The sequence below is a fragment of the Salvelinus sp. IW2-2015 genome, linkage group LG36 (genome assembly GCF_002910315.2).
Source record: "Salvelinus sp. IW2-2015 linkage group LG36, ASM291031v2, whole genome shotgun sequence".
In the NCBI taxonomy this organism is placed as follows: Eukaryota; Metazoa; Chordata; class Actinopteri; order Salmoniformes; family Salmonidae; genus Salvelinus; species Salvelinus sp. IW2-2015.
This window is the reverse complement of record NC_036875.1, coordinates 21277010-21302489: the sequence shown is the minus strand read 5'-3', so window position 1 is coordinate 21302489 and position 25480 is coordinate 21277010. Positions and strand designations below refer to the sequence as shown.

At 43.6% G+C, this 25480-nt stretch overlaps 1 protein-coding gene across 2 annotated transcripts; it reads right to left on the bottom strand.

Moving 5' to 3' along the window:
* Nucleotides 1-18040: 18040 nt before the first annotated feature.
* LOC111959891 (phosphatidylinositol N-acetylglucosaminyltransferase subunit A) lies at nucleotides 18041-25103 on the bottom strand. 2 transcript variants are annotated; one of them, XM_070437744.1, is made up of 8 exons: nucleotides 25041-25103; nucleotides 23341-23374; nucleotides 20098-20617; nucleotides 19632-19902; nucleotides 19395-19527; nucleotides 19185-19317; nucleotides 18712-18918; nucleotides 18041-18551 (listed from the first exon to the last, which is right to left on the bottom strand). In XM_070437744.1, exons 3-8 carry the CDS (start codon nucleotides 20548-20550, stop codon nucleotides 18258-18260), a joined length of 1491 nt encoding a protein of 496 aa, XP_070293845.1. In that variant the 5' UTR covers nucleotides 20551-20617; nucleotides 23341-23374; nucleotides 25041-25103; the 3' UTR covers nucleotides 18041-18257. The 2 variants fall into 2 exon arrangements, with proteins under 2 accessions (XP_070293845.1, XP_023837497.1); XM_023981729.2 differs by lacking the exon at nucleotides 25041-25103 and having other exon boundaries at nucleotides 23341-23490.
* Nucleotides 25104-25480: the final 377 nt, after the last annotated feature.

Below are 25480 nucleotides of genomic sequence, written 5' to 3'. Positions count from 1 at the left end.
CCGACAGTAACAAAACATAATGAAATACACAACTCATATGCGGCTCAGCCCAAACTAGGAGATGTCTTTTTAAGAAGGATCCGGTAAAAAAAATTGCCTTTCATAACACAATTTCATGCAATTCTACGACACTCATGAGAATATTTAATAGCCCACCGTCAATTCAACGAGCTATTCCACGTTGGTACATGTAATTTCATTGAAATTACGTGGATACAACGTTGATTCAACCAGTGTGTGTCCAGTGGGAGGCTACTACACAAAAATGACAGGGTAGGCCTAGGCTACCTGCTGACACCGACTGACCCTGACAGACTGATCAAACGACCTCATCTTGAATGCAACCACTCTAGGCCTACGAAAATAGGAAACACATATTGACAATATGACGTCCATCTAGAATGGGGATAAAATTATTGCCCTAAACTTTCCAGTGGCACTGACTCACCCAATGAAGACAGTTAATATGCGCACTCAGCAGGATTTGGCCGACGCTCTCCGCTAGTGTTAAGAGATTAGTCATGGTGTAGCCTACTAATGGGAATAAACTACAAACACTTTACGCCTAAATAATGTGAAAGGATCATTCGTAAGAATAGTGATTTTTGTTTTATCCTGAGAGTGAATTTTGTAATATTGTCATGCCTATGTCTAGGGCTATTTAGATGTTCTCACTGACCAGCCGCAACTCGACAATCAGCTATTTTCTGTTGTTGAGCGTTTATTGGCAACTTTAGTATGTGAATGATATAAAACTCAGAATGTCTTAGAAATCAAAACATATATGGCTGCATTGTGGGACTATAGGCTTTTGATGATTTGAGAAAGTAGCAAAAAAAAAAGCTTGCGCTCTGTTCCCCTTGCCTCAGGCTGCACAGCTATTCTCTCATCAAGTGATCATATTTTCACGTCAATTTTCAATTTAATCTTGTCTTTACTAATAATGTAAATTAAAAAAATTAAAAAACGATTTAGAATGGCCCATTATCAATGGGCAGGAACAGGGGATAAAGACATCTCCTCTGTATGCACTCGAAAGTGAATGGAGACCAAGCGCTTTCACCGGTCCGTTTTGTTGGCTACTTGGGTTTTATAGCGGAGCATGTGCCTTAAAGCATTTTTACATAAGTGCTTCACACCACTGTTTTCATACAACATCAATGAATATGTGATCTTCTTGGGTCATTATTATGCTTAGATAGCAACTGGTACAGTTGAGTTATGTAATTTGAGTTATGTCACACAGTTTGCTAATGCTTCCCTGTTTCTAATTTGGTGAATATTATTGAAACCGCATCCCACTGATGGTCAACTAGAGCGCAACCAATGGACTATGCTCGCCCAAAGACAAAAACACAACCCACCCCTAGATAGAAGAGCTAGAGTGGTGCCACCGACCAGGAAGACATCGATTCAAGCCAAACTGTTTTTAGCTACACCGACACCGCCTAAACGCTGCCAACCATAGAAATTACTCACCCAATGTCTCATAAAAATAAACTATCAACCAAGCAAGCTGTCATATGCCTCGCCGTTGGCGTCAGTAAAACCTCTGATTCCACAATAGGCACCACCAAATTGAACTTTAGAGCAAATGCTCAAAAAAATAACTAAGTAAAAGTGACCACGTGCGAATCCAGATGACCGCAAGGCCTTGTTGGCTATCACTGTTCGTTGTGAGTCATCAATAAACGACCACACGCCCCACCCAAAAAAAATGAACAAGTAACCAGTATTAATTAAGAGACTTCAGCCTCAAAATTACAAAAACATAATTTGAATGGGAATAATAATCTTGACTGATGTCGTCTCTCTGCTCCTCGCCCCCGCAACCCCTAACCCCAACTAATCAACTAGAACACAAACATACCCTCCATGGACAAAATACTTAAAACCAATAGTAGAGTGCACACTTTCCGAGATCGCCACCCGTGGAGGTCACCGATCCTGATCCCTCTTCCCGCTACACTGTACTGCAGCTTCTCGCAATCACACTCACCTGTAGAATCTCGCTCCAAACTACTTTACTGTTTTGTCAGCGAAGTTTTTGTAACCAGTTGTAACGTGTGTAGTTGCGCTGCCTACTTGGCAATAGGTCTAACTAATAACAGGCTTGTTGGACAAGGGAGATATGTGGCGTTTCTTGGTCACATCATGTGTTCTTTTTTAAATGATGCAATGTTATTGCAGTGATTTTCACTTAATATGTTGGGGTATTTTTGCTGGAAAATGTTGGCCTTAGGTCCAGACAATTTCTGCTTACGCCTCTGATTGTCACGACCGTTTAAAGGAGTGGACCAAGGTGCAGCGCGATTGGAATACATCTTTTAATTCAACAAAGAACACTTAACAAACTAACAACCGAAACGTGACGCCAACGTAGTGCTCACAGGCAACTAAACATGGACAACTACCCATCAAACCAACATGGAAAATGGCAACCTAAATAGGSTCCCCAATCAGAGACAACGATAAACAGCTGTCTCTGATTGGGAACCCACTCAGGCCACCATAAACCTACAACCCCTAGACAATACAAAATCCCCATAGATAACAAAAACCCCTAGACAAGACAAACCCCTACACAATACAAAAACGAAACAAACCACCCATTGTCACACCCTGACCTAACCAAATAATAAAGAAAGCAAATATAACTAAAGTCAGGGCGTGACAGTACCCCCCCACCAAAGGCGCGGACTCCCGGCCGCAAACCTATATGGGAGGGTCTGGGTGGGCATCTCCCCGCGGTGGCGGCTCTGGTGAGGGACCCTCGCCGCCGACCCCGGTCTGGGGACCCTCGCAGCGGGCCCCAGACAGGAGGGAGACAACGGCGGCTCCGGACAGGAGGGATCTGGCTGGATGCCAGCTTCCACCCGGCAAATGCGGGACGCTGGCACCGAGCACACCGGCCTGTGAATGCCCCGCCTCGACACCGTGAGCATCACCCCATAGCACGGGGCCTGACCAGTCCCATGCTCGCCACGGTAAGCACGGGGAGTTGGCTCAGGTCTCCAACCTGACTCTGCCACACTCCCCGTGTGCCCCCCCATTTTTTTGGGGGGGGGGGGGTGCTGCCTCTCGGGCTTCCTTGCCAGCCGTGTTCCCTCGTACCGCTTGTTCCCCTTTCCTGCTGCCTCCGCTCTCCTGGCTGCCTCCACCTGTTCCCATGGGAGGCGATCCCTTCCAGCCAGGATCTCCTCCCATGTGTAGGATCCCTTGCTGTCCAGGATGTCCTCCCATGTCCAGTCCTCTCCTCCACGCTGCTTGGTCCTTTTTTGGTGGGTAGTTCTGTCACAACCGTTTCAAGGAGTGGACCAAGGTGCAGCGCGATTTGAATACATATTTTAATTCAACAAAGAACACTTAACAAAATAACACATGCACATTTGTGGCCTGCTGGAGGTCATTTTGCAGGGCTCTGGCAGTGCTCCTCCTTGCACAAAGCGAGTAGCGTCCTGCTGCTGGGTTGTTGCCCTCCTACGGCCTCCCCCACGTCCCTGATGTACTGGCCTGTCTCCTGGTAGCGCCTCCATGCTCTGGACACTACGCTGACAGACACAGCAACCTTCTTGCCACAGCTCGCATTGATGTGCCATCCTGGATGAGCTGCACTACCTGAGCCACTTGTGTGGGTTGTAGACTCCGTCTCATGCTACCACTAGAGTGAAAGCACCGCCAGCATTCAAAAGTGACCAAAACATCAGCCAGGAAGCATAGGAACTGAAAAGTGGTCTGTGGTCACCACCTGCAGAACCACTTCTTTATTGGGGGTGTCTTGCTAATTGCCTATAATTTCCACCTTTTGTCTATTCCATTTGCACAACAGCATGTGACATTTATTGTCAATCAGTGTTGCTTCCTAAGTGGACAGTTTGATTTCACAGAAGTGTGATTGACTTGGAGTTACATTGTGTTGTTTAAGTGTTCCCCTTATTTTTTTGAGCAGTGTATAAATAGTAAAGTACAGATACCCCCCAAAAACGACTTGAGTAGTACTTTAAATATGAGCAGCTGAAAAATAAATATAACAACACTTATTTCACTCCACGCATCAACCACTGTTTGAGGAGCATGCTCTCGCTGCCCCGACATGTGATATTCCGCCCAAACTCTGTATGCCATGGGCTCTCCTCCCTTGTTCCTGCAGCTACCCATTGCTTTATTTGGGAAACCAAGTGCAATCCGTTCCGGAACATCGACAGTAACATGTTTTCGCAACGAAACATATTTGAAATTGGTGACAGCCTGTCTGCGCGCTCCAGAAAGGAATAAGGGAGAGAGAGGAGGAGATGGAAACACATGGACGTGAGATATTCTGTATAGCTAAAGGTAATGTGTCAACCAATTAATTATGAAAATATTAAGCATTCCACATTACTAGGCTATTCAAAATCAAATACAAATGCACTAATTGTAGGCTAACTGTAAGCCGCACTGCACAATCAATGAACCAACAGCATCGCCTAGGGCTAAACGTTCTCCAGTATGCATTATAATACAATTCACACTCAGGCTATTTATTGTACAGTTGAAGTCGGAAGTTTACATACACCTAAGCCAAATACATTTAAACTCCGTTTTTCACAGTTCCTGACATTTAATCCTAGTCAACATTCCCTGTTTTAGGTCAGTTAGGATCACCAGTTTATTTTAAGAATGTGAAATGTCAGAATATATGTAACGGAATTCGTCCTGCTCATCTGACGAGGAGTAAGAAATGCGCAGCATGGTAAGTGTCTATATTATTTAATAATACTGAACACGACAACAATACAAAAATAACAAAGTGCATAGATAAGAAAACCGAAACAGTCCCGTACCCACAAAACACAACAGAAAACAGGCTACCTAAATATGGTTCCCAATCAGAGACAATGACTAACACCTGCCTCTGATTGAGAACCATATCAGGCCAAACGAAAAACCCAACATAGAAACACAAAACATAGATAACCCACCCAACTCACGCCCTGACCATACTAAAACAAAGAAAATACAAAAGAACTAAGGTCAGAACGTGACAATATAGTAGAGAGAATTATTTATTTCAGCTTTTATTTCTTTCATCACATTCCCAGTGGGTCAGCTGTTTACATACACTAAATTAGTATTTAGTAGCATTGCATTTAAATTKTTGAATTAACTTGGGTCAAACGTTCCGGGTAGCCTTCCACAAGCTTCGCACAATAAGTTGCGTGACTTTTGGCCCATTCCTCCCAACAGAGCTGGTGTAACTGAGTCAGGTTTGTAGGCCTCCTTGCTCGCACACACTTTTTCAGTTCTGCCCACAGATGTTCTATAGGATTGAGGTCAGGGCTTTGTCATGGCCACTCCAATACCGTGACTTTGTTTTCCTTAAGCCATTTTGCCACAACTTTGGAAGTATATTTGGGGTCATTGTCCATTTGGAAGACCAATTTGCTACCAAGCTTTAACTTCCTGACTGATGTCTTGAGCTGTTGCTTCAATATATCCACATAATTTCCCTTCCTCACGATGCCATATATTTTGTGAAGTGCACCAGTCCCTCCTGCAGCAAAGCACCCCCACAACATGATGCTGCCACCCCCGTGCTGCACGGTTGGGATGGTGTTCTTCGCCCCCCATTTTTTCCTCCAAACATAACGATGGTCATTATGGCCAAACAGTTCTATTTTTGTTTCATCAGACCAGAGGACATTTCTCCAAAAAGTGCGATCTTTGTCCCCATGTGCAGTTGCAAACCGTAGTCTGGCATTTTTTTATGGCGGTTCTGGAGCAGTGGCTTCTTCCTTGCTCAGCGGCCTTTCAGGTTATGTCGATATAGGACTCGTTTTACTGTGGATATAGATACTTTTGTACCTGTTTCCTCCAGCATCTTCACAAGGTCCTTTGCTGTTGTTCTGGGATTGATTTGCACTTTTCGCACCAAAGTACGTTCATCTCTAGGAGACAGAACGTCTCCTTCCTGAGCGGTATGGCGGCTTCGTGGTCCCATGGTGTTTATACTTGCGTACTATTGTACCTTCAAGCGTTTTATACCTTCAAGCGTTTGGAAATAGCTCCCAAGGATGAACCAGACTTGTGGAGGTCTCCAATTTTTTATCTGAGGTCTTGGCTGATTTCTTTTGATTTTCCCATGATGTCAAGCAAAGAGGCACTGTGTTTGAAGGTGGGCCTTGAAATACATCCACAGGTACACCTCCAATTGACTCAAATGATGTCAATTAGACTATCAGAAGCTTCTAAAGCTATGACATCATTTTCTGGAATTTTCCGAGCTGTTTAAAGGCACAGTCAACTTAGTGTATGTAAACATCTGACCCACTGGAATTGTGATACAGTGAATTATAAGTGAAATAATCTGTCKGTAAACATTTGTTGGAAAAATTACTTGTGTCATACACAAAGTAGATGTCCTAACCGACTTGCCAAAACTATAGTTTGTTAACAAGACATTTGTGGGGTGGTTGAAAAACAAGTTTTAATGACTCCAACCTAAGTGTATGTAAACTTCCGACTTCAACTGTACATGTATGTATATGAGAATATTTGTACTAGTGATGGGGGAAAAATCGATGTATATATTTTTGACGATATATATTGTATCGTATCGTTTTGACAATATCGTAATATTATTTTGACCAGCAGAGATAGGTGGGATGGGCTGAGAGAAGCTGAGGGTTGGGATGTGGAGACAAGTGGGAGTGGAGTTGCTGGGCAGGAGATAGAATCATGGTCAAAGATAAAGTATAAAAARTAAAAATCAGGTCAAAATAAAACATAATAAAAAGCAAGTTTGAAYGACACCGAGGGGCAGTGTTTTTACAGTGAATGCCGGTTTGCCTGAGGCTGATGCCATGCAGGTGATTGTGCACATGCATATACACACACTCTCATTCAAATACACACATACACGGACACACACATATGTAAATAGTGCCAGATATGCACTCAAACATATACAGTTGGCCTTGCTGTTATGATTTTAGTTGTCCTTGATGTCCTTAGTTTTTTTTTTGTCTTTTTCTTTTTTCTCATCAATTTAATTTTAATTTTCTTGGTTGTTGGTGCATTGGGGGGGGTTCTTAGGGGTGGGGAATGGAATTCATTAGATTTTTTATTATTTGATTTTTCATTTGATTTTTCTTGTTGGGGTGACTGTGGGAGGGGTCTCAGATGGTTGAGGGACAGCTATGGGGAACTGTGGGGGGATCTTGGAGGGTTCACTTCCCCGTTTTTTGGGGGGGGACCTTGTGGGAGATCTGTCGACGTGCCTTTGAGCAGGGCGTTGACCCTGGATGCTTCTGTATGTCGTTCTGAATGGGAGTCTGTTGGATGACTGGTGTTGTGTAGTTGTTGAGCGGCTTCACTGCAAGTATATTGTATGTTTTGAATATTCATTAAAAAATTTATAAATTCATATATTCTTTTCGCGCTAGTTGACTGTACCTGAACCAAAACTCCAGTACTTTCCCTTCATAGCTTGTTCTCCATCTTCATTTTAAATAGGTAGCCAATTTGTTTTCAGTGCTTTTATTTCCATGATGGATCAAAATTGGTTTTCTCATGTCTCTCGTTTGTCCCTCTGCAGCATATGGTAAGCAACCAACTTTAAATGTAGTTATCCTAACAATTATATAATAGAGATTTCAGTAGGGAACATTATGCTCCCATCTTGCTCATGTGCGAGCTTTTTCGCAAGTTTCAAAACTGGCAATGCATTAAGTAATCAAAATTCTAGCAAAAGGCAAACTGACAGCCGCAGCCAACCATAGAAATACAACCCATAGATGGCAGTTCCCATTCAAGTCAGGACTGACAGCCATTGCTAGTGTGCCCATGAGTTTACCTGTCAAATTGCCAGGGTTCGAGTCGCCAAATCCCTTCAATAGATTATCCTAAAATTGCATCCCTCACAACCTGTATGTACGATAGTATCATTTGCATTTGTATTAAATCTGTTCGACCCCTCCGCCTCCTCCATGCCTCATACCCTCAGATCTCATATCAACGTCCATCACCTCACTGATGAGGAGGCCAGAGTGAGAATTTAAAATTATTTTGGATCCTGGTAACAAAAAGGATGGACTTTTGCACTTTAATAGTTCAAAATGCATTCTACGTTTTTTAAATCCTGTTTTAATATGTTTGCACTGGAAAGACACGTTTTTTTGTATGTGAAAAAAGAAAAAAATGAACGTCAAACTTTCCTTTGCTATTTTCTTTACAACAAGCTGAGCATGAAACAGAGCTGGTTTAACAATCACTTTATAATCAAAGAATAACATGAATCATCTCATTTTGAGAAGAATACAAAGACTCATTAAGGAATGATAATGTAAGGGTTGAAGCAAGTAGTTGCCCATTACAGGATTAATTTTCTCAGCAGTCCTCTTGAAAAATCTGCATATTTGATTTGCACATTGTTGTCCACTCCCTATTTCCATAGGTGAATTATCATTCAGACTCTGTATTTCTATTATTCAATGGTCACTTTGTCTTCATAGCATAGAGCGCAGTATATTTCAAAAGACCAGTCAGTGAATCATAGAGAAGATACCAATTGAAGTCTCAATAAACCAACATTCATTCCATTTCTTTCATTCCTTCGAGTGCCAGAATGGGGTGCTCTATCAAAGTTAAGGGGAACAACAGTAGTCGTGCTACACATGCAAAATAAATGTGTCAAATTGAAGAGGTTTTAAGAAAAAAGTGGAAAGGTTATTGGAAAGTATGGAATAGTAAACAATGTAGCAGTCAAGGCTGTGCTTTGAATGGCTGGCATTTAGGAGAGCTCATTCACCTGTTATGTATAGACAAGACACTGACTGGACACTTACGTTTAGGTGTTTATCATTTAATGAGAAACGTGAAATGTCATTGTGTCATCTTTGTCAATGTGTGTGTGATGAATATTCCATAAATTTCACCATAATTCCATTATTCCAGCTCAATTGTTGCCCACTGGGTACAAACTGTTTAAATCAACGTTGTTTCAACGTAATTTGTCAACGTATTGTGATGTGGAATCTACGTGAAAAATACATTGGATTTGAAAAAAGTCAGCAACTGTTGTTTTGTTTTGGGGGTAAAATTTCTATCACAGGATTATGTCATCATGGTAACCAATTTTCAACATAGACAAACCTTGTGTAAAATATGTTGAATTTTAAAACATTCGCATGGGAAAAAAGCTCCAGGAATGGAAGGCCTGCTATTTGTACTTTTTTTTACCCCTTTTTCTCCCCAATTTCATGATATCCAATTGGTAGTTACAGTCATGTCCCATCGCTGCAACTCATGTACGGACGCGGGAGAGGCGAAGGTCGAGAGTCATGCGTCCTCCGAAACATGACCCTGCCAAGCCGCACTGCTTCTTGACACACTGCTTGCTTAACCCGGAAGGCAGCCGCACCAATGTGTCAGAGAAAACACAGTACAACTGGAGATCATTCGGTCAACTACTCTGCGACCGAATTCAGCTTGAAGGCACCCGGCCCGCCACAAGGAGATCCTGGCCGGTGAAACCCTACCATAACCCTGACGATGCTGGGCCAATTGTGCGCCGCCTCATGGCTCTCCCAGTCAAGGCCGGCTGTGACATAGCCTGGGATCGAACCCGGGTCTGTAGTGCCACCTCAAGTACTGCAATGCAGTATGTACGGCTTTCTGATAAAATTCCATTTAACATTTTAGGACAAAGTAGCGCCCCTATTTACACAAATGACAACACACGTCACTCAATTCAGTGCTTCCTAGTTCCATGTATGAAACAGTTATTTCAGTTCTATTAAAACCAGGAAAATCTGGAGAGTCCCCTGCTGATTACAAACCCATACATTATATAAATTGTGACAATAAAATAATAACAAAGCTCAAAAGCAATAGAATGGCAAAGTCTTCTCAGACTTGATACATATCAATCAAACAAGGTTTATTAAAAATACACACTTACAAACAGACAAGAACATGTTTCAGTTTAATACAACATCCTAAAAAAACAGATATAGATTTATCAATAATGGCTATTGATGCCAAAAACGCTTTAGACTGCTGTGAATGGCCTTTTCTATTCAAAACTTTGGAAGATTTCAAGTTTCAAGATGAAATAATACATTTCATAAAAATATTATATAAATGTCCTAAAGCAAAAATAGAGACAAATAATACATTATCTGATGAAATCGCTTTAGAAAGGGGCACAAAACAGGGATGTCCTCACTCCGCCCTCCTGTTTGCACTGGTAATTGAACCACTTGCAGAAAGAATTAGACAGGACCCAAACGTATCAGTATTGGTAAACATTAATATAAACTAAACCTATTTGCAGAGGATCTCCTGATATACCTGACCGATATTGAAAACTCAATGCTTCCCTTGCTAAAAATATTTTCAGAATACTCAAAAATCTCAGTATAAATACAGTACCAGTTAAACGTTTGGAAACCTACTCATTCAAGGGTTTATCTTTATTTGTATTATTTTCTACATTGTATAATAATAGTGAAGACATCAAAACTATGAAATAACACATATGGAATATGGAAGTGTTAAACAAATCAAAATATATTTTAGATTCTTCAAAGTAGCCACCCTTTGCCTTGAAGATAGCTTTGCACACTCTTGGCATACGTTCCCACATAGGCTGAGCACGTGTTGGTTGCTTTTCCTTCACTCTGCGGTCCGACTCATCCCAAACCATCTCAGTTGGGTTGATGTGGGGTGTTGGTGGAGTCCAGGTCATCTGATGCAGCACTCCATCATTCTCCTTCTTGGTCAAATAGCCCTTACACAGCCTGGAGGTGTGTTGGGTCATTGTCCTGTTGAAAAACAAATGATAGTCCCACTAAGCGCAAACCAGAAGGGATAGCGTATCGCTGCAGAATGCTGTGGTAGCCATGCTGGTTAAGAATTCTAAATAAATCACAACAGTGTCACCAGCAAAGCACCCCCACATCATCACACCTCCTCCTCCATGCTTCACGGTGGGAACCACACATGCAGAGATCATCCGGTCAACTACTCTGCGTCTCACAAAGACACGGTGGTTGGAACCAAAAATCTAAAATCTTGACTCATTAGACCAAAGGACAGATTTCTACCAGTCTAATGTCCATTGCTCGTGTTTCTTGGCCCAAACAAGTCTCTTCTTCTTAGTGGGACTATCATTTGTCCTTTAGTAGTGGTTTCTTTGCAGTAATTCAACCACGAAGGCCTAATTCACGCAGTCTCCTCTGAACAGTTGATGTTGCAATGTGTCTGTTACTTGAACTCTGTGAAGCATTTATTTGGGCTGAAATCTGAGGTGCAGTTAACTGTAATGAACATATCCTCTGCAACAGAGGTAACTCTGGGTCTTCCATTCCTGTGGCGGTCCTCATGAGAGCCAGTTTCAGCATAGCGTTGATTGTTTTTTGTGACTGCAAAAGTTCTTGAAATGTTACGGATTGACTGACCTTCAAGTCTTAAAGTAATGATGGACTGTCGTTTCTCTTTGCTTATTTGAGCTGTTCTGGCCATAATATGGACTTGGTCTTTTACCATATAGGGCTATATTCTGTATACTACCCCTACCTTGTCACAACACAACTGATTGGTTCAAACGCATTAAGAAGGAAAGAAATTCCATAAATTAACTTTTAACAAGGCACACCTGTTCTTTAAAATACATTCCAGGTGACTACCTCATGAAGCTGGTTGAGAGAATGCCAAGAGTGTGCAAAGCTGTCATCAAGGCAAAGGGTGGCTACGTTGAAGAATTACTTTTTTGGTTACTACATGATTCCATATGTGTTATTTCATAGTTTTGATGTCTTCACTATTATTGTACAATGTAGAAAATAGTCAAAATAAAGAAACCCTTGAATGAGCAGGTGTGTCTGAACTTTTGACTGGTACTGTATATATTTTATATCAAAGAAAATATAGTGAAAAAATATATAAACGCAAAAATGTCAACGATTTTACTGGGTTACAGTTCATATAAGGAAATCAGTCAGTTGAAATAAATTCATTAGGCCCTAATCTAGGGATAACACAACTGGGAAGGGGCGCAGCCATGGGTGGGCCTGGGAGGGCATAGGCCCACCCACTTGGGAGCCAGGCCCAGCCAATCAGAATGAGTTTTTCCACACAAGGTTTATTACACAGAAATAGTCCTCATTTTCATCAGCTGTCCGGGTGGCTGGTCTCAGATGATCCCGCAGCTGAAGAAGCCGGATGTGGAGGTCCTGGGCTGACATGGTTTCACAAGGTCTGCGGTTGTGAGGCCGGTTGGACTTACTGCCAAATTCTCTAAAATGATATTCAAAGAGTCTTATTGTAGAGAAATGAACAATTCTCTGGCAACAGCTCTGGTTGAAATTCCTTCAGTCAGCAGGCCAATTGCATGCTCCCTCAACTTGAGACATCTGTGGCATTATGTTGTGTGACAAAACTGCACATTTTAGTGTCCTTTTATTGTCCCAAGCACAAGGTGCACCTGTGTAATGATCATGCTGATTAATCAGCTTCTTGATGTGCCACACCTGTCAGGTGGATGGATTATTTTGGCATAGGAGAAATGCTCACTAACAGGGACTTAAACAAATTGGTGCATACAATTTGAGAAAAATAAGCTTGGAACATTTAATCTTTTATTTCAGCTCATGAAACATCAGGCCAATACTTTACATGTTGTGTTTACATTTTGTTCAGTATAGTTGCCTTTTAGTTGAAACTGTATAAACTATAGTCGACTATATTGAGTATTTGAAAAAAATCTAATTTTCAAATAAACTACAAAATATAACTATTTTCTTCCCAGGTCTGGTGCCCAGACAACTTGTCTTTGTCAAAGAGATCCAGCAGGGGAATGGACCAGGGCTAGATACAGTATGTGATGGGGCTCCCTCTGCCGGTAATATTACATAAACAAGTCCACTACAACATAAGGGGTTTATGACAAAACAAAACAATTTTGTTGAATAAAATAATTGTATTAGAAAAATTCATTGTTCAGTCACCAACTCACTGCTCAAAACATTGAACAAGTTTAAAAGTCAATTACAATAGCTATGTCATAAGATAACACAGTAAAAAAGTAATTTACAAAATACGTGAAACGGTTTTGTAAATGTTCCAGTGTTACTAGTAAAGCAGGAACGCCTGGAATCTGGTAGAGGCCTGGTAGAGGCCTGATGTTCTGTGCAGACAAGTTCGTCCCAAACTCTTCCGAATGCAGAACCGACACAGCTGAGAGAGAGTGTACAGACCTGGGGAAAAAGACATGAGGAGTTAGAATGAAAAAGAGGAAGAAGATAGGTTAGACATGAAAAATCTATTGATAGCCTTCCGTCAGTACATAAACTTTCATACTGGAAGAAGTTTGGGTAGACTCATGCATGCATGTATTTGTGTGTGAATGTGCATATTCTTACCCCTTTTCTGTATTGTAGTTCTGACTACTATCCGTCGCTGCCAGCTCCACAGGAGTCTTCCTGTCTGAATTCCTACAACTCCCATCAACCATGTAGTCCATCAGTAGTTCCACCTGACTCCTCCCCCTTGTATTGCTGTGTATAACGATGTGTCCTGACCACATCCACCTTGGTCATCAACACCTGATTGCAGCGGTCTCAGAGTAGGTGGCCTGAGCCAGACAGGCAGCATACAGAGGGGTTCCCACACCAGGCAGTTCCTGGTCTATGTGAGCCCCATGAGACAGCAACACCTCCAGACACAACTGAGTACAATGTTTACCATTACACCATCATTCTGCATGAAAGAACCATTCTGATTCTACATAATAAATACATCCGCAAAAACACACATGTAGAATACAACCACATACACAGTACCACTCAGGGCTCCCGAGTGGCGTAGCAGTCTAAGGCACTGCATCTCAGTGCTAAGAGGCGTCACTACAGTCCCTGGTTTGAATCCAGGCTGAATCACATCCGACTGTGCTTGAGTCCCATAGGGCGGCGCCCAGCGTCGTCCGGGTTTGGATGGGGTAGGCCGTCATTGTAAATAAGAATTTGTTCTTAACTGGCTTGCCTAGTTAAATAAGAAAATAAAACACCTAACCTGTACCCCCGCACATTGACTCGGTACTGGTACCACCTGTACATAGCCTCGTTATTGTTACTTTTTATTTTACTTTAGTTTATTTAGTAAATATTTTCTAACTCTATTTCTTGAACTGCATTATTTGTTAAGGGCTTGTAAGTAAGCATTTCTATAGGTCTACACCTGTTGTATTCGGTGCATGTGACAAATACAATTGTATTTTATTTGAATGTATTTTAACAAAGCAGCAGAAGAAAAGGAGAAAATCATACCAGCAATGAGTGAGTTGCACGACAGTCCCCCGTACATGTGGAAGGGGCCCCTCCAAGGCAGACTGCAAAGGGCAATCGCAGTCTGAACAGCACCCATGGTCAAACAACAACAGCAGCCTCCTCCACAGTGACTGAAACATGCCATTAGCCTGTCTGAGTGGGATCCACAAACCTGTCTGGCTGCTCCTGGCTTTCCCAGACCTCTTATCAGGCCCCAAGCTACCTCCTCCCCCGATGAGTATCACCTCCACAACCCCCCTGTCCATGGGATAGGGGTGACTGTTGCATGACAATAGAGGTAAGCATAGGTAAGGCGATGGACTGATGCACACAGAGAATCCAGTTTTTTTCATAGCGCAAAAAACAGCAACATGTTTTCATCAAACCATGGTTCAGTTTTCACAAACAGTCGATGTAAACTACATACATACTGTACAGTCAGACTACACGCTGCTCATAGGGTGCTGCGGGCGCTAGGGGGCTCCAAATGTTTGTTGTTGTTGGGGGAACTCACAATAAAAAACGTTCCCGGGCCTCCTGAGTGGAGCAGTGGTCTAAGGAACTGCGTCGCAGTGCTTTAGGTGTCACTACAGACCCAGGTTCGATTCCAGCCGACTGGGAGACCCATGAGGCGGTGTACAATTGTCCCAGCGTTGTCCGGGTTAGGGGAGGGTTTGGCCTGCCGGGATTTCCTTGTCCCATTGACCTCTAGCGGCTCCTTGAGGCGGGCCGGGCACCTGCAAGCTGACTTCGGTTGCCAGCTGGCTGGACGGTGTTTCCTCCCGACACATTGTTGCGGGACTGGCTTCCGCGTTAAGCAAGCAGTGTGTCAAGAAGGAGTGGGGCTTGGCAGGGTTGTGTTTCGGGGGGACGCATGGCTCTCGACCTTGTTCTCTCCCGAGTCCATGTGGATGAATTAAGGTCACTAATTAGTCATGAATTTCAGGGATCCTGAGTGGCGCAGCGGTCTAAGGCACTGCATCTCAGTGCTAGAGGTGTCACTACAGACCCTGGTTTGATTCCAGGCTGTATCACAACTGGCCGTGATTGGGAGTCCCATAGGGCGGTGCGCAATTGGCCCAGCGTTGTCCAGGTTAGGGTTTGGCCGGGGTAGGCTGTCATTGTGAATAAGAATTTGTTCTTAACCGACTTGCCTAGTTAAATAAAAAAAACTCTTTAGGCAGTAAATGTGTTTTTTTAGTGACAACAATAGATGTGCATTACCCAGTCTACGCCCCTAACGATGTGTGAATGGTGCCCTATCCTTAGACTTGAACATAAAGGAATGCCAGCGACATCTCCCCTTTCAGCTATGCGTTTTGTCTGGTCAGCTGTTTACAGTGAAAACTGATGTTTTTGTTCCTATACATACATGAAGTTTGAGGCCCCAGCTAATTTTTTGTGACCACATTTTTGATTTATTTTGTCTTTTTGGGGGGGGGGGGGGGGTACAGGTACAGTCGTGGCCAAAAGTTTTGAGAATGCACCAAATATTACATTTTCACAAAGTCTGCTGCCTCAGTTTGTATGATGGCAATTTGCATATACTCCAGAATGTTATGAAGAGTGATCAGATGAATTGCAATTAATTGCAAATTAACTGAATCCCCCAAAACATTTCCACTGCATTTCAGCCCTGCCACAAAAGGACCCGCTGACATGTCATGATCTCTCTTGACGAGGACAAGGCTGGAGATCACTCTGTCATGCTGATTGAGTTCGAATAACAGACTGGAAGCTTCAAAAGGAGGGTGGTGCTTGGAATCATTGTTCTTCCTCTGTCAACCATGGTTACCTGCAAGGAAACACGTGCCGTCATCATTGCTTTGCACAAAAAGGGCTTCACAGGCAAGGATATTGCTGCCAGTAAGATCACACCTAAATCAACCATTTATCGGATCAAGAACTTCAAGGAGAGCGGTTCAATTGTTGTGAAGAAGGCTTCAGGGTGCCCAAGAAAGTCCAGCAAGTGCCAGGACCATCTCCTAAAGTTGATTCAGCTGCGAGATCGGTGCACCACCAGTACAGAGCTTGCTCAGGAATGGCAGCAGGGAGGTGTGAGTGCATCTGCATGCAGTGAGGCGAAGACTTTTGGAGGATGGCCTGGTGTCAAGAAGGGCAGCAAAGAAGCAATTTCTCTCCAGGAAAAACATGAGGGAGAGACTGATATTGTGCAAAAGGTACAGGGATTGGACTGCTGAGGACTGGGGTAAAGTCATTTTCTCTGATGAATCCCCTTTCCGATTGGGGCATCTGGAAAAAAGGTTGTCCGGAGAAGACAAGGTGAGCGCTACCATCAGTCCTGTGTCATGCCAACAGTAAAGCATCCAGAGGACCATTCATGTGTGGGGTTGCTTCTCAGCCAAGGGAGTGGACTCAGACACAATTTTGCCTAAGAACACAGCCATGAATAAAGAATGGTACCAACACAGTACCAACTCTCCCAATCATCCAGGAACAGTTTGGTGACAAACAACGCCTTTTCCAGCATGATGGAGCACCTTGCCATAAGGCAAAAGTGTTAACCTAAGTGGCTCGGGGGAACAAAACATCGATATTTTGGGTCCATGGCCAGGAAACTCCCCAGACCTTAATCCCATTGAACTTGTGGTCAATCCTCAAGAGGCGGGTGGACAAACAAAAACCCACAAACTCCAAACATTGATTATGCAAGAATGGGCTGCCATCAGTCGGGATGTGGCCCAGAAGTTAATTGACAGCATGCCAGGGCGGATTGCAGAGGTCTTGAAAAAGAAGGGTCAACACTGCAAATATTGACTCTTTGCATCAACTTCATGTAATTGTCAATAAAAGCCTTTGACACTTATGAAATACTTGTAATTATAGTAACATCTGACAAATCTAAAGACACTGAAGCAACAAACTTTGTGGAAATTAATATTTGTGTCATTCAACTTTTGGCCAAGACTGTACATTATTTAAATTCATATCAATTAATATTCTGTTCATATATTTTCAATATATTATTTCACACATTGTACCTGACCGGTTGCATCATCGCATGGTATGGCAACTGCTCAGCATCCGACGGTAAGGCGCTACAGAGGGTAGTGCGTACGGCCCAGTATATCACTAAGACCAAGCTTCCTGCCATCCAGGACCTCTATACCAGGCTGTGTCAGAGGAAGACCCAAAATTGTCAAAGACTACAGCCACCCAAGTCATAGACTGTTCTCTCCACTACCGCACGACAAGCGGTACCGGAGCGCCAAGTCTAGGTCCAAAAGGCTTCTCAACAGAAGCTTCTACCCCCAAGCCATAAGACTGCTGAACAACTAAGCAAATGGCTACCTGGACTATTTGCATTGACCCCCCCCCCCCCCCTCGCTGTTTATTATCTATGCATAGTCACTTTACCCCTACCTACATGTACACATTACCTCAATTACCTCAACTACCCTGAACCCCGCACATTGACTCAGTACCGGTACCCCCTGTATATAGCCTAGTTATTTTATTGTGTGACTTTAAAAAAAATGTTTGTTTATTTAGTAAATATTTTCTTAACTGCATTGTTGGTTAAGGGCTTGTAAGTAAGCATTTCACGGTAAGGTCTACACCGGTTGTATTCTGCGCATGTGACAAATAAAATTAGATTTGATTTGGGCTGCCACTCAGAAGAATTTAAAGAAATAACATTACAAAAGAAACATAACTACAAAGTATTGATCCTTTTGATCATATAAAGTTTAAGAAATAATACATTAAATATATAGAGGAAAAGAAAACAAAAAAAGTTTTTAAAAAACAAAAAAACAATCCTATTGTAAACACACGGGTTCCCCCTAAAACATTCTGCAACGAGTGGTCAGTCTCCACAGGTCATAAGGTAGTGGGGTCGGTTATCAAGTAAAAAATGTAAAAATATCTGTATTTTCAGGAGTTGTATAACAATTGAGGATAAGGATTTGTGCCTGCTTGGAGTTGTGATCATAGCTTGGTCTTGTGACCACCTGACTCCTCCTTTGTCAAGACGGCACTTTTAGAGCGAGTTCCTTTCCTATCGACCAAGCACCGCCTCCACAACCCCTGAGGGCCCGTGGCGTCCATGGCAATATCTATGAGGCGGTCTGGGAGGAGCCAGCGGAGGAGGAGCAGGAAGAGGAAGTCGAGAACAGCAAAGAGGGCAAAGATGGAGCCTGCCACGGGGCCACAGTGGGCCCTCAGTCTGAGCAGCCGTCTTTCCAGAGGAAGAACCTCCTTCCCAGCGACGCAGTCATACACCTGACAGAACAGAGAGAGCATAGACACAGTGTTAGTATCAATGAATTAGACCTCATCAGTATCTCAGTCAGTGTCAATAAAAGGTATTATGAAAGTGTATCATAGTGTAGATTTATGAAACATAATAAAATAGAGAGTATGTAAGCATGTATGAGCCTACCTTCTCTGTTCTCTCTGCGACGTTCCTCCAGGTGTACAGGGTGCGGACGTGGGCGTGGATGGTGGCGGGGGAGGCAACGCGGCCCGATAGTTGCCTAGCGATGACACTCTCCAGGCCGGCACACAGAGAATGCACGGTGGGCTCGCACAGGGTGATCAGATGCTCAGGCAGAACCTCTGGGATCCCTCCAACACGCGTACTTACCACCTACACGCACACACACAAAATGATCAGATCTCAAACTCCCTCACATTACAAGCATACTCTACATCTAAACACCCACATATATGCAAAGTTCACCTCGTTTCCCCATTCATCTTAATGGACAAACACCCACTCAATCCACCACTGCTTCTCATTAGACTATCCCTGACTTACACCCAACCAGTCCCAGGTTTCAACCACTTTATCTCAAAGTGCACCAGCTAACGTATACAGTACCTGGCCTGTGTTGTGATAAGGGATGAACCCACCTGTAGTCCACAGCTGGCTCCCTCCACTATGGCCATGCAGAAGGCCTCAGTCAGGGAGGTGTTGAGGAAGATATGTCCCTGGACCAACACCCCACGCACATCCTTATGCTCCAGGGCCCCCAGGAGATGCACCCTTGGGAGAGAAGCAAAATCAGACACATGTAGTACATATAAACACATACATACACACACACCACTGTATAATTGTACCTGTCGTGTAGTTGGTATTTCTCTCTCACTTCCTCCAACACGATTCTCTTAGGTCCCTCTCCACCAATCAGAAAATGTAGATCTGGATGTTTCAGACAGAGCTCTGGGATGATCCTTCCCAGAAGATCTATTCCTTAAAAAAGGGAAAGAGCAGGGAATGACACTTCACACTCCTACAATCAAGTTTTTGCTACATTTATCATTATATACAGTATAGTCTCACCCCTCCCTCCCTACCTTTGCGGTAGACGAGACGGCTGATCACAACGATGGTGATCCTGTCGTCATGCCGTTGGGAGGGGTCGGGGGTGAAGTCTCTGGGGTCGACAGCATTGGGGATGACAGAAACAATCTCGGGGTCAAGCCCTGCCCTGAGCACTGTGTTCTCCTTACTGGTGTATGACACGCACACAATGTGATTGGTGTCGCACAGAGATACAGTCAGCAGCTTATTGGTCAGCACCGAGCTGACGTCAGCAAAACCGAAGAGGGAGTGGTCAGTGAACACCTGTAAACAGAAAACAACCTTTAGTTATTTATACTAGATGGACACATAAAAAGCTACTTCAGGAATGTGATATGTTACTGCCTTGCCGTAGGTTGGGTCTGCAATGGCACCCTATTCCTATAGTGCGCTACGTTCGGTCAAAGGTAGGCTTAGTTTCACCACCCACAACACCCTCTCTGCTAGACTGCTACCCACCGTGTTGAGGCCCATGGTCTTGGCGTGGAACAGTGCATCGTGTCCCATGGCGGAGAAGGAGCTGTGGGCGTGCACCACGGTGATGCGCTCCCTGACGAACACACAGCGCAGTAGTGGCAGGCTGTGGAAGCAGGTGGTGACGGTGGACTGGTTGTACATCACCTGCAGGGGCAGGTAGTAGACCTTGAGCCCGTTGGTCAGGTAGCGGACCCCCTTCCTGCAGCCGTAGGTGTGGGTGGCGATCACCACCTTGTGGCCCTTCTCGATCAGACACTGGGATAGTTGATAGATGTGGCTCTCCACCCCTCCCATGTTGGGGTAGAAGAAGTCTGACACCATGCAAATGTTGTGTTTCCTGGTTGGGGCCTGGGGAGCTACTGTGAGCCCGTCAGGGTGTCTGTTTGCTTGGGGGCCCCCAGGAGATGCAGCCACCCCCCTCCTTCGCTGGCCCATGGTGGTGGAGTGCTGTGGTTGTGTGCGTCACTCATACAGACGTTTCACATGTAGAGCAACAATGCACCTGTGTAAATAATAAAATATATATTACAATGGCTAGCTACAACAACACAATCTGCTCAGACTAGCCTAGGAATTTAATTACTATATCATACACTTTTGTAATGAAGCTTATAGAAGATGATCTTATGAATAAGCGGTTGCAAGCTAGCTAGTCGAGATATCATCTTTGTAGTGGCTTATACACTGAGTGTACAAAACGTTAGAAACACCTTCCTAATATTGAGTTTCACCCCCTTTTTCCCTCAGAACAGCCTCAATTCGTCAGGGCATGGACTCAACAAGGTATTGAAAGCGTTCCACAGGGATGCTGGCCTATGTTGGCTCCAATGCTTCCCGCAGTCGAGTCAAGTTGGCTGGATGTCCTTCGGGTGGTGGACCATTCTCGATACACACGGGAAACGGTTGAGCGTGAAAAACCCAGCAGCATTGCAGTTCTTGATACACTCAAACCAGAGTGCCTGGCACCTACTACCATACCACGTTCAAAGGAACTAAAATCTTTTGTCTAACCTATTCACCCTCTGAATGGCACACACACAATCCATGTCTCAATTATCTCAAGACTTAAACATCATTATTCAACCTGTCAATCTACACTGATTGATGTCACTTGTTAAATCAACTTCAATAGGGGATCATAGCTTTCACCAGGTCCGTCTATGTCATGGAAAGAGTAGGTGTTCCTAACAGTGGCGGTGCGTGGGTAAGATCACTGAGGAAGCCAGAAAAAAAGGCCATCATACAACCTGTGTAGTGACAATTGCGTTGTTTGCTCTATAACCTGTTAATTCATATGCCTTGCGACAGTGATATTTAGGCCTAAAGGCTGAAACAATTAGACACAGTGGTAGAATAAATTCAAAGAAACCTTTGTTTTATCACAAAACCGGATAGCAACCTCTGTCCAGTTTAGTCCACAAATCATAAACTTTTTCAGGACCCTGTCTTTCAAAGATAATTCATAAAAATCCAAATAACTTCACAGATCTTCATTGTAAAGGGTTTAAACACTGTTTCCCAAGCTTGTTCAATGAACCATAAACAATTAATGAACATGCACCTGTGGAACGGTCGTTAAGACACTAACAGCTTACAGACAGTAGGCAATTAAGGCCAGTCATGAAAACTTTGGACACTAAAGAGGCCTTTCTACTGACTCTGAAAAACACCAAAAGAAAGATGCCCAGGGTCCCTGCTCATCTGCGTGAACGTGCCGTAGGCATTCTGCCAGGGGGCATGAGGACTGCAGATGTGGCCAGGGCAATAAATTGCAATGTCCGTACTGTGAGAGAGAAGCCTAAGACAGCGCAACAGGGAGACAGGACGGACAGCTGATCATCCTTGCAGTGGCAAACCATGTGTAACAACACCTGCACAGGATCGGTACATCTGAACATCACACCTGCGGGACAGGTACAGGATGGCAACAACTGCCCGAGTTACACCAGGAACGCACAATCCCTCCATCAGTGCTCAGACTGTCCGCAATAGGCTGAGAGAGGCTGGACTGAGGGCTTGTAGGCCTGTTGCAAGGCAGGTCCTCACCAATCATCACCGGCAACAATGTCGCCTATGGGCGGGCACAAACCCACCATTGCTGGACCAGACAGGACTGGCAAAAAGTGCTCTTCACTGACGAGTCGCGGTTTTGTCTCTCCAGGGGTGATGGTCGGATTCACGTTTATCATCGAAGGAATGAGCGTTACACCGAGGCCTGTACTCTGGAGCGGTATCGATTTGGAGGTGGAGGGTCCGTCATGGTCTGGGGTGGTGTGTCACAGCATCATCGGACTGAGCTCGTTGTCATTGCAAGCAATCTCAACGCTGTGCGTTACAGGGAAGACATCCTCCTCCCTCATGTGGTACCCTTCCTGCAGGCTCATCCTGACATGACCCTCCAGCATGACAATGCCACCAGCCATACTGCTCATTCTGTGCGTGATTTCCTGCAAGACAGGAATGTCAGTGTTCTGCCATGGCCAGCGAAGAGCCCGGATCTCAATTCCATTGAGCACGTCTGGGACCTGTTGGATCGGAGGGTGAGGGCTAGGGCCATTCCCCCCAAAAATGTCTGGGAACTTGCAGGTGCCTTGGTGGAAGAGTGGGGTAACATCTCACAGCAATAACTGGCAAATCTGGTGCAGTCCATGAGGAGGAGATGCACTGCAGTACTTAATGCAGCTGGTAGCCACACCAGATAGGGGGAGTCAAAATCAAAAGTAACAGTCACTATGTTCAGGGACACAGATTCATACATTTCTGTTAGTCACGTGTCTGTGGAACTTGTTCAGTTTATGTCTCAGTTGTTGAATCTTGTTATGTTCATACAAATATTTACACATGTTAAGTTTGCGGTAAATAAACGCAGTTGACAGTGAGAGGACGTTTTTATTTGTTGCTGAGGTTATTACATGTAACAGACAGTTACATGACCAACAGCATGGTCAAGCAAGTTAATGTTTCCGGATTTTACGGACCACTAAACAACTATTGATTTAGAACCACAGAGAGTTACCGCAAGTCGCAAAGAAAACAGTAGCTGCCTCCACCATTCCAGCACAATTTCAACATGATCAAATCACCTCTGCTTAGTCTAATACAGTGACAACTAAAAGATACCAAAAACAATTTATTCCAATCAACGTAAGCAAAATAAAATGTGGCTGTCCATGGTTCTGTCTGCGTGAGTATGTGTGAACGCAAGTAGAAAATATGTTGACTCACCCTACTTGTAGAGAAACGCCAATGCCGTCCTCCTCTCTTTCATGTTGATGAAAAGGTCTATCACTCAGCCATACAGTACACACTTTTATTTTTTGTTGTCCTAGGCTACCTGGCTAAAATGCTTACTTGCTAGCCTAATTCCATTCACGGGCAACTTTAGCCTGTTACATGCTGAATGTCCATCCTCTCAGGCCAGGGGCACAACAGTGCATTAATTAATCAGAATCGCCATTATAATCATTGGCTGGTATGGAGAATTAAGTAAAACCACAAGACCAAATACCTATCTCCATCCATGGATAATTTAGGAAAGGGACAATTTTAGCTAGCTAGCCACCAGAGGGCTACAACACAACGAGATACAACAATTGTAATAAATACCATTTAAAATAACACAAGCATATTGCTATTACGTTGTTATAACTAACTTCTTTCAAAACAGGGTTTCTCACAAACTCATAAGCAGATACTGAGACCCACACACACCCAGAGACAGATGGCTGACACAAACCCCACACAAACACTGATTAAAACAGGAAAGGCCTTGACCAACAAGGTGCTTGGGGCTGCATTTCACGAGATACTGAGACACACACACACCCAAGGACAGAGGGCTGGCACAAACCTTTCATAAACACTGATAAAACAGGAACATCTACGCACACACAAAATCTCCTCTTTAGGCTGAACATTTTACAGAGACACACAGATATGACAGGAACATCTACGCACACACCTAATCTCCTGTTTTAGCTGAACATTTCTGAAGACAAAGAACTCTACTCAGAGCCAATGGGACAGTGACACTAGCCTGAAGGGGACCTCGCCCAACTCATCAGGACCAACCAGAAGACCAGATCTACCAGACTCAACCTACTTCATTTATCATATATAATGTCTGCACAAAATGTTTAGAGAGCTTCTTTCAAGATAGTTCCATTTGAGCTTGAATAACGAGTCCGTGCACGCTATTTCAGATATCTTTACCTCTGAATAAACTGCTTTTTTATTAAACCTTATCCACCCTGTCCAGAGTCTCTACTTCGTCTCAGTTCTCCAGTAAACTTGTGATATCAACACAATTCAAGTTGTTTCTGTCAATGATGTATGCTCTCAATGCGATTTGATAGGAGGGATGCCAAAATCCAAGCTGGCTATCTTGACACTTTTGAGCTTGCTCAGTTTAGCTTAATTAACGCTGTTAAAAAATATATTTTTTTTAAAGACCAATCAATCGAGGCCAAATGTTCGCTGGCTTCCGTTGCATTCCAATCAACGGTATGGGCTGCAACAATGTCATACTGGTTTGGACCAGACAGCATCAGATAGATGGCATACACGTAGGGAGACAGATGTTCGCTGTTTAGTTTGCGCGGATGCTTTTTCCGGTGAGATGCATTCAGCTTCTTGCGAATTGAAGGACAATTATGAAACACAGAGAAACGAAATATACATTATATGCATTTTTCTCAATTTTGGGGGGAAAGCCTGGCTTCCCTTGGCATCCATGAATACAGCAATGGTCCTAATCTTTGTACAGTGTAGATAACCATTCGTTTGTAATTTGGAGGTAACGTTAACTAGTTACTGTAACTTTTTAGCTGGCTAGTTAACGTTAGAAAATAAGCTAGGTACGCTAGTATGTTTGCTGTGATGCTGCAAAGGACATTGAGGGTTCAGACTTGAGACTACGACCTTACCTTCAAGAAGCAAAGAGAAATGTATTTTGTTTTATATAATCAACAATTTTGTCCCAGTGTATCGTCAATCAAAACAACACACTTCCTGCTTCGCGTCATCATGTCACAGATAGAACAATAAGACAGATATTTCACTGGATGTATTAATGTGAAGCATCCGGTTGGCGTTTCCACTCACTAGCAAATATGGTAGTGAGAGTTGCTTACTGGCGCGTAGTGGGGGAAGAGGGAACGAGATGGATGTTGGCCGACATTCTGCTAATTTTCTCATCGATTAAACATTTGATCACAATACACTTGTTATGAAGTGTTATTCTTTGCAAAAGTTGTTTTTAAATCGCGCTGTTTGGAGTGGAAATCCGAATTGAGTTACTGCACGTAGATGTTCCCTAACGAAATATGCAGACTACTAACGCGCCAATAGGATATCGCTAACGCGT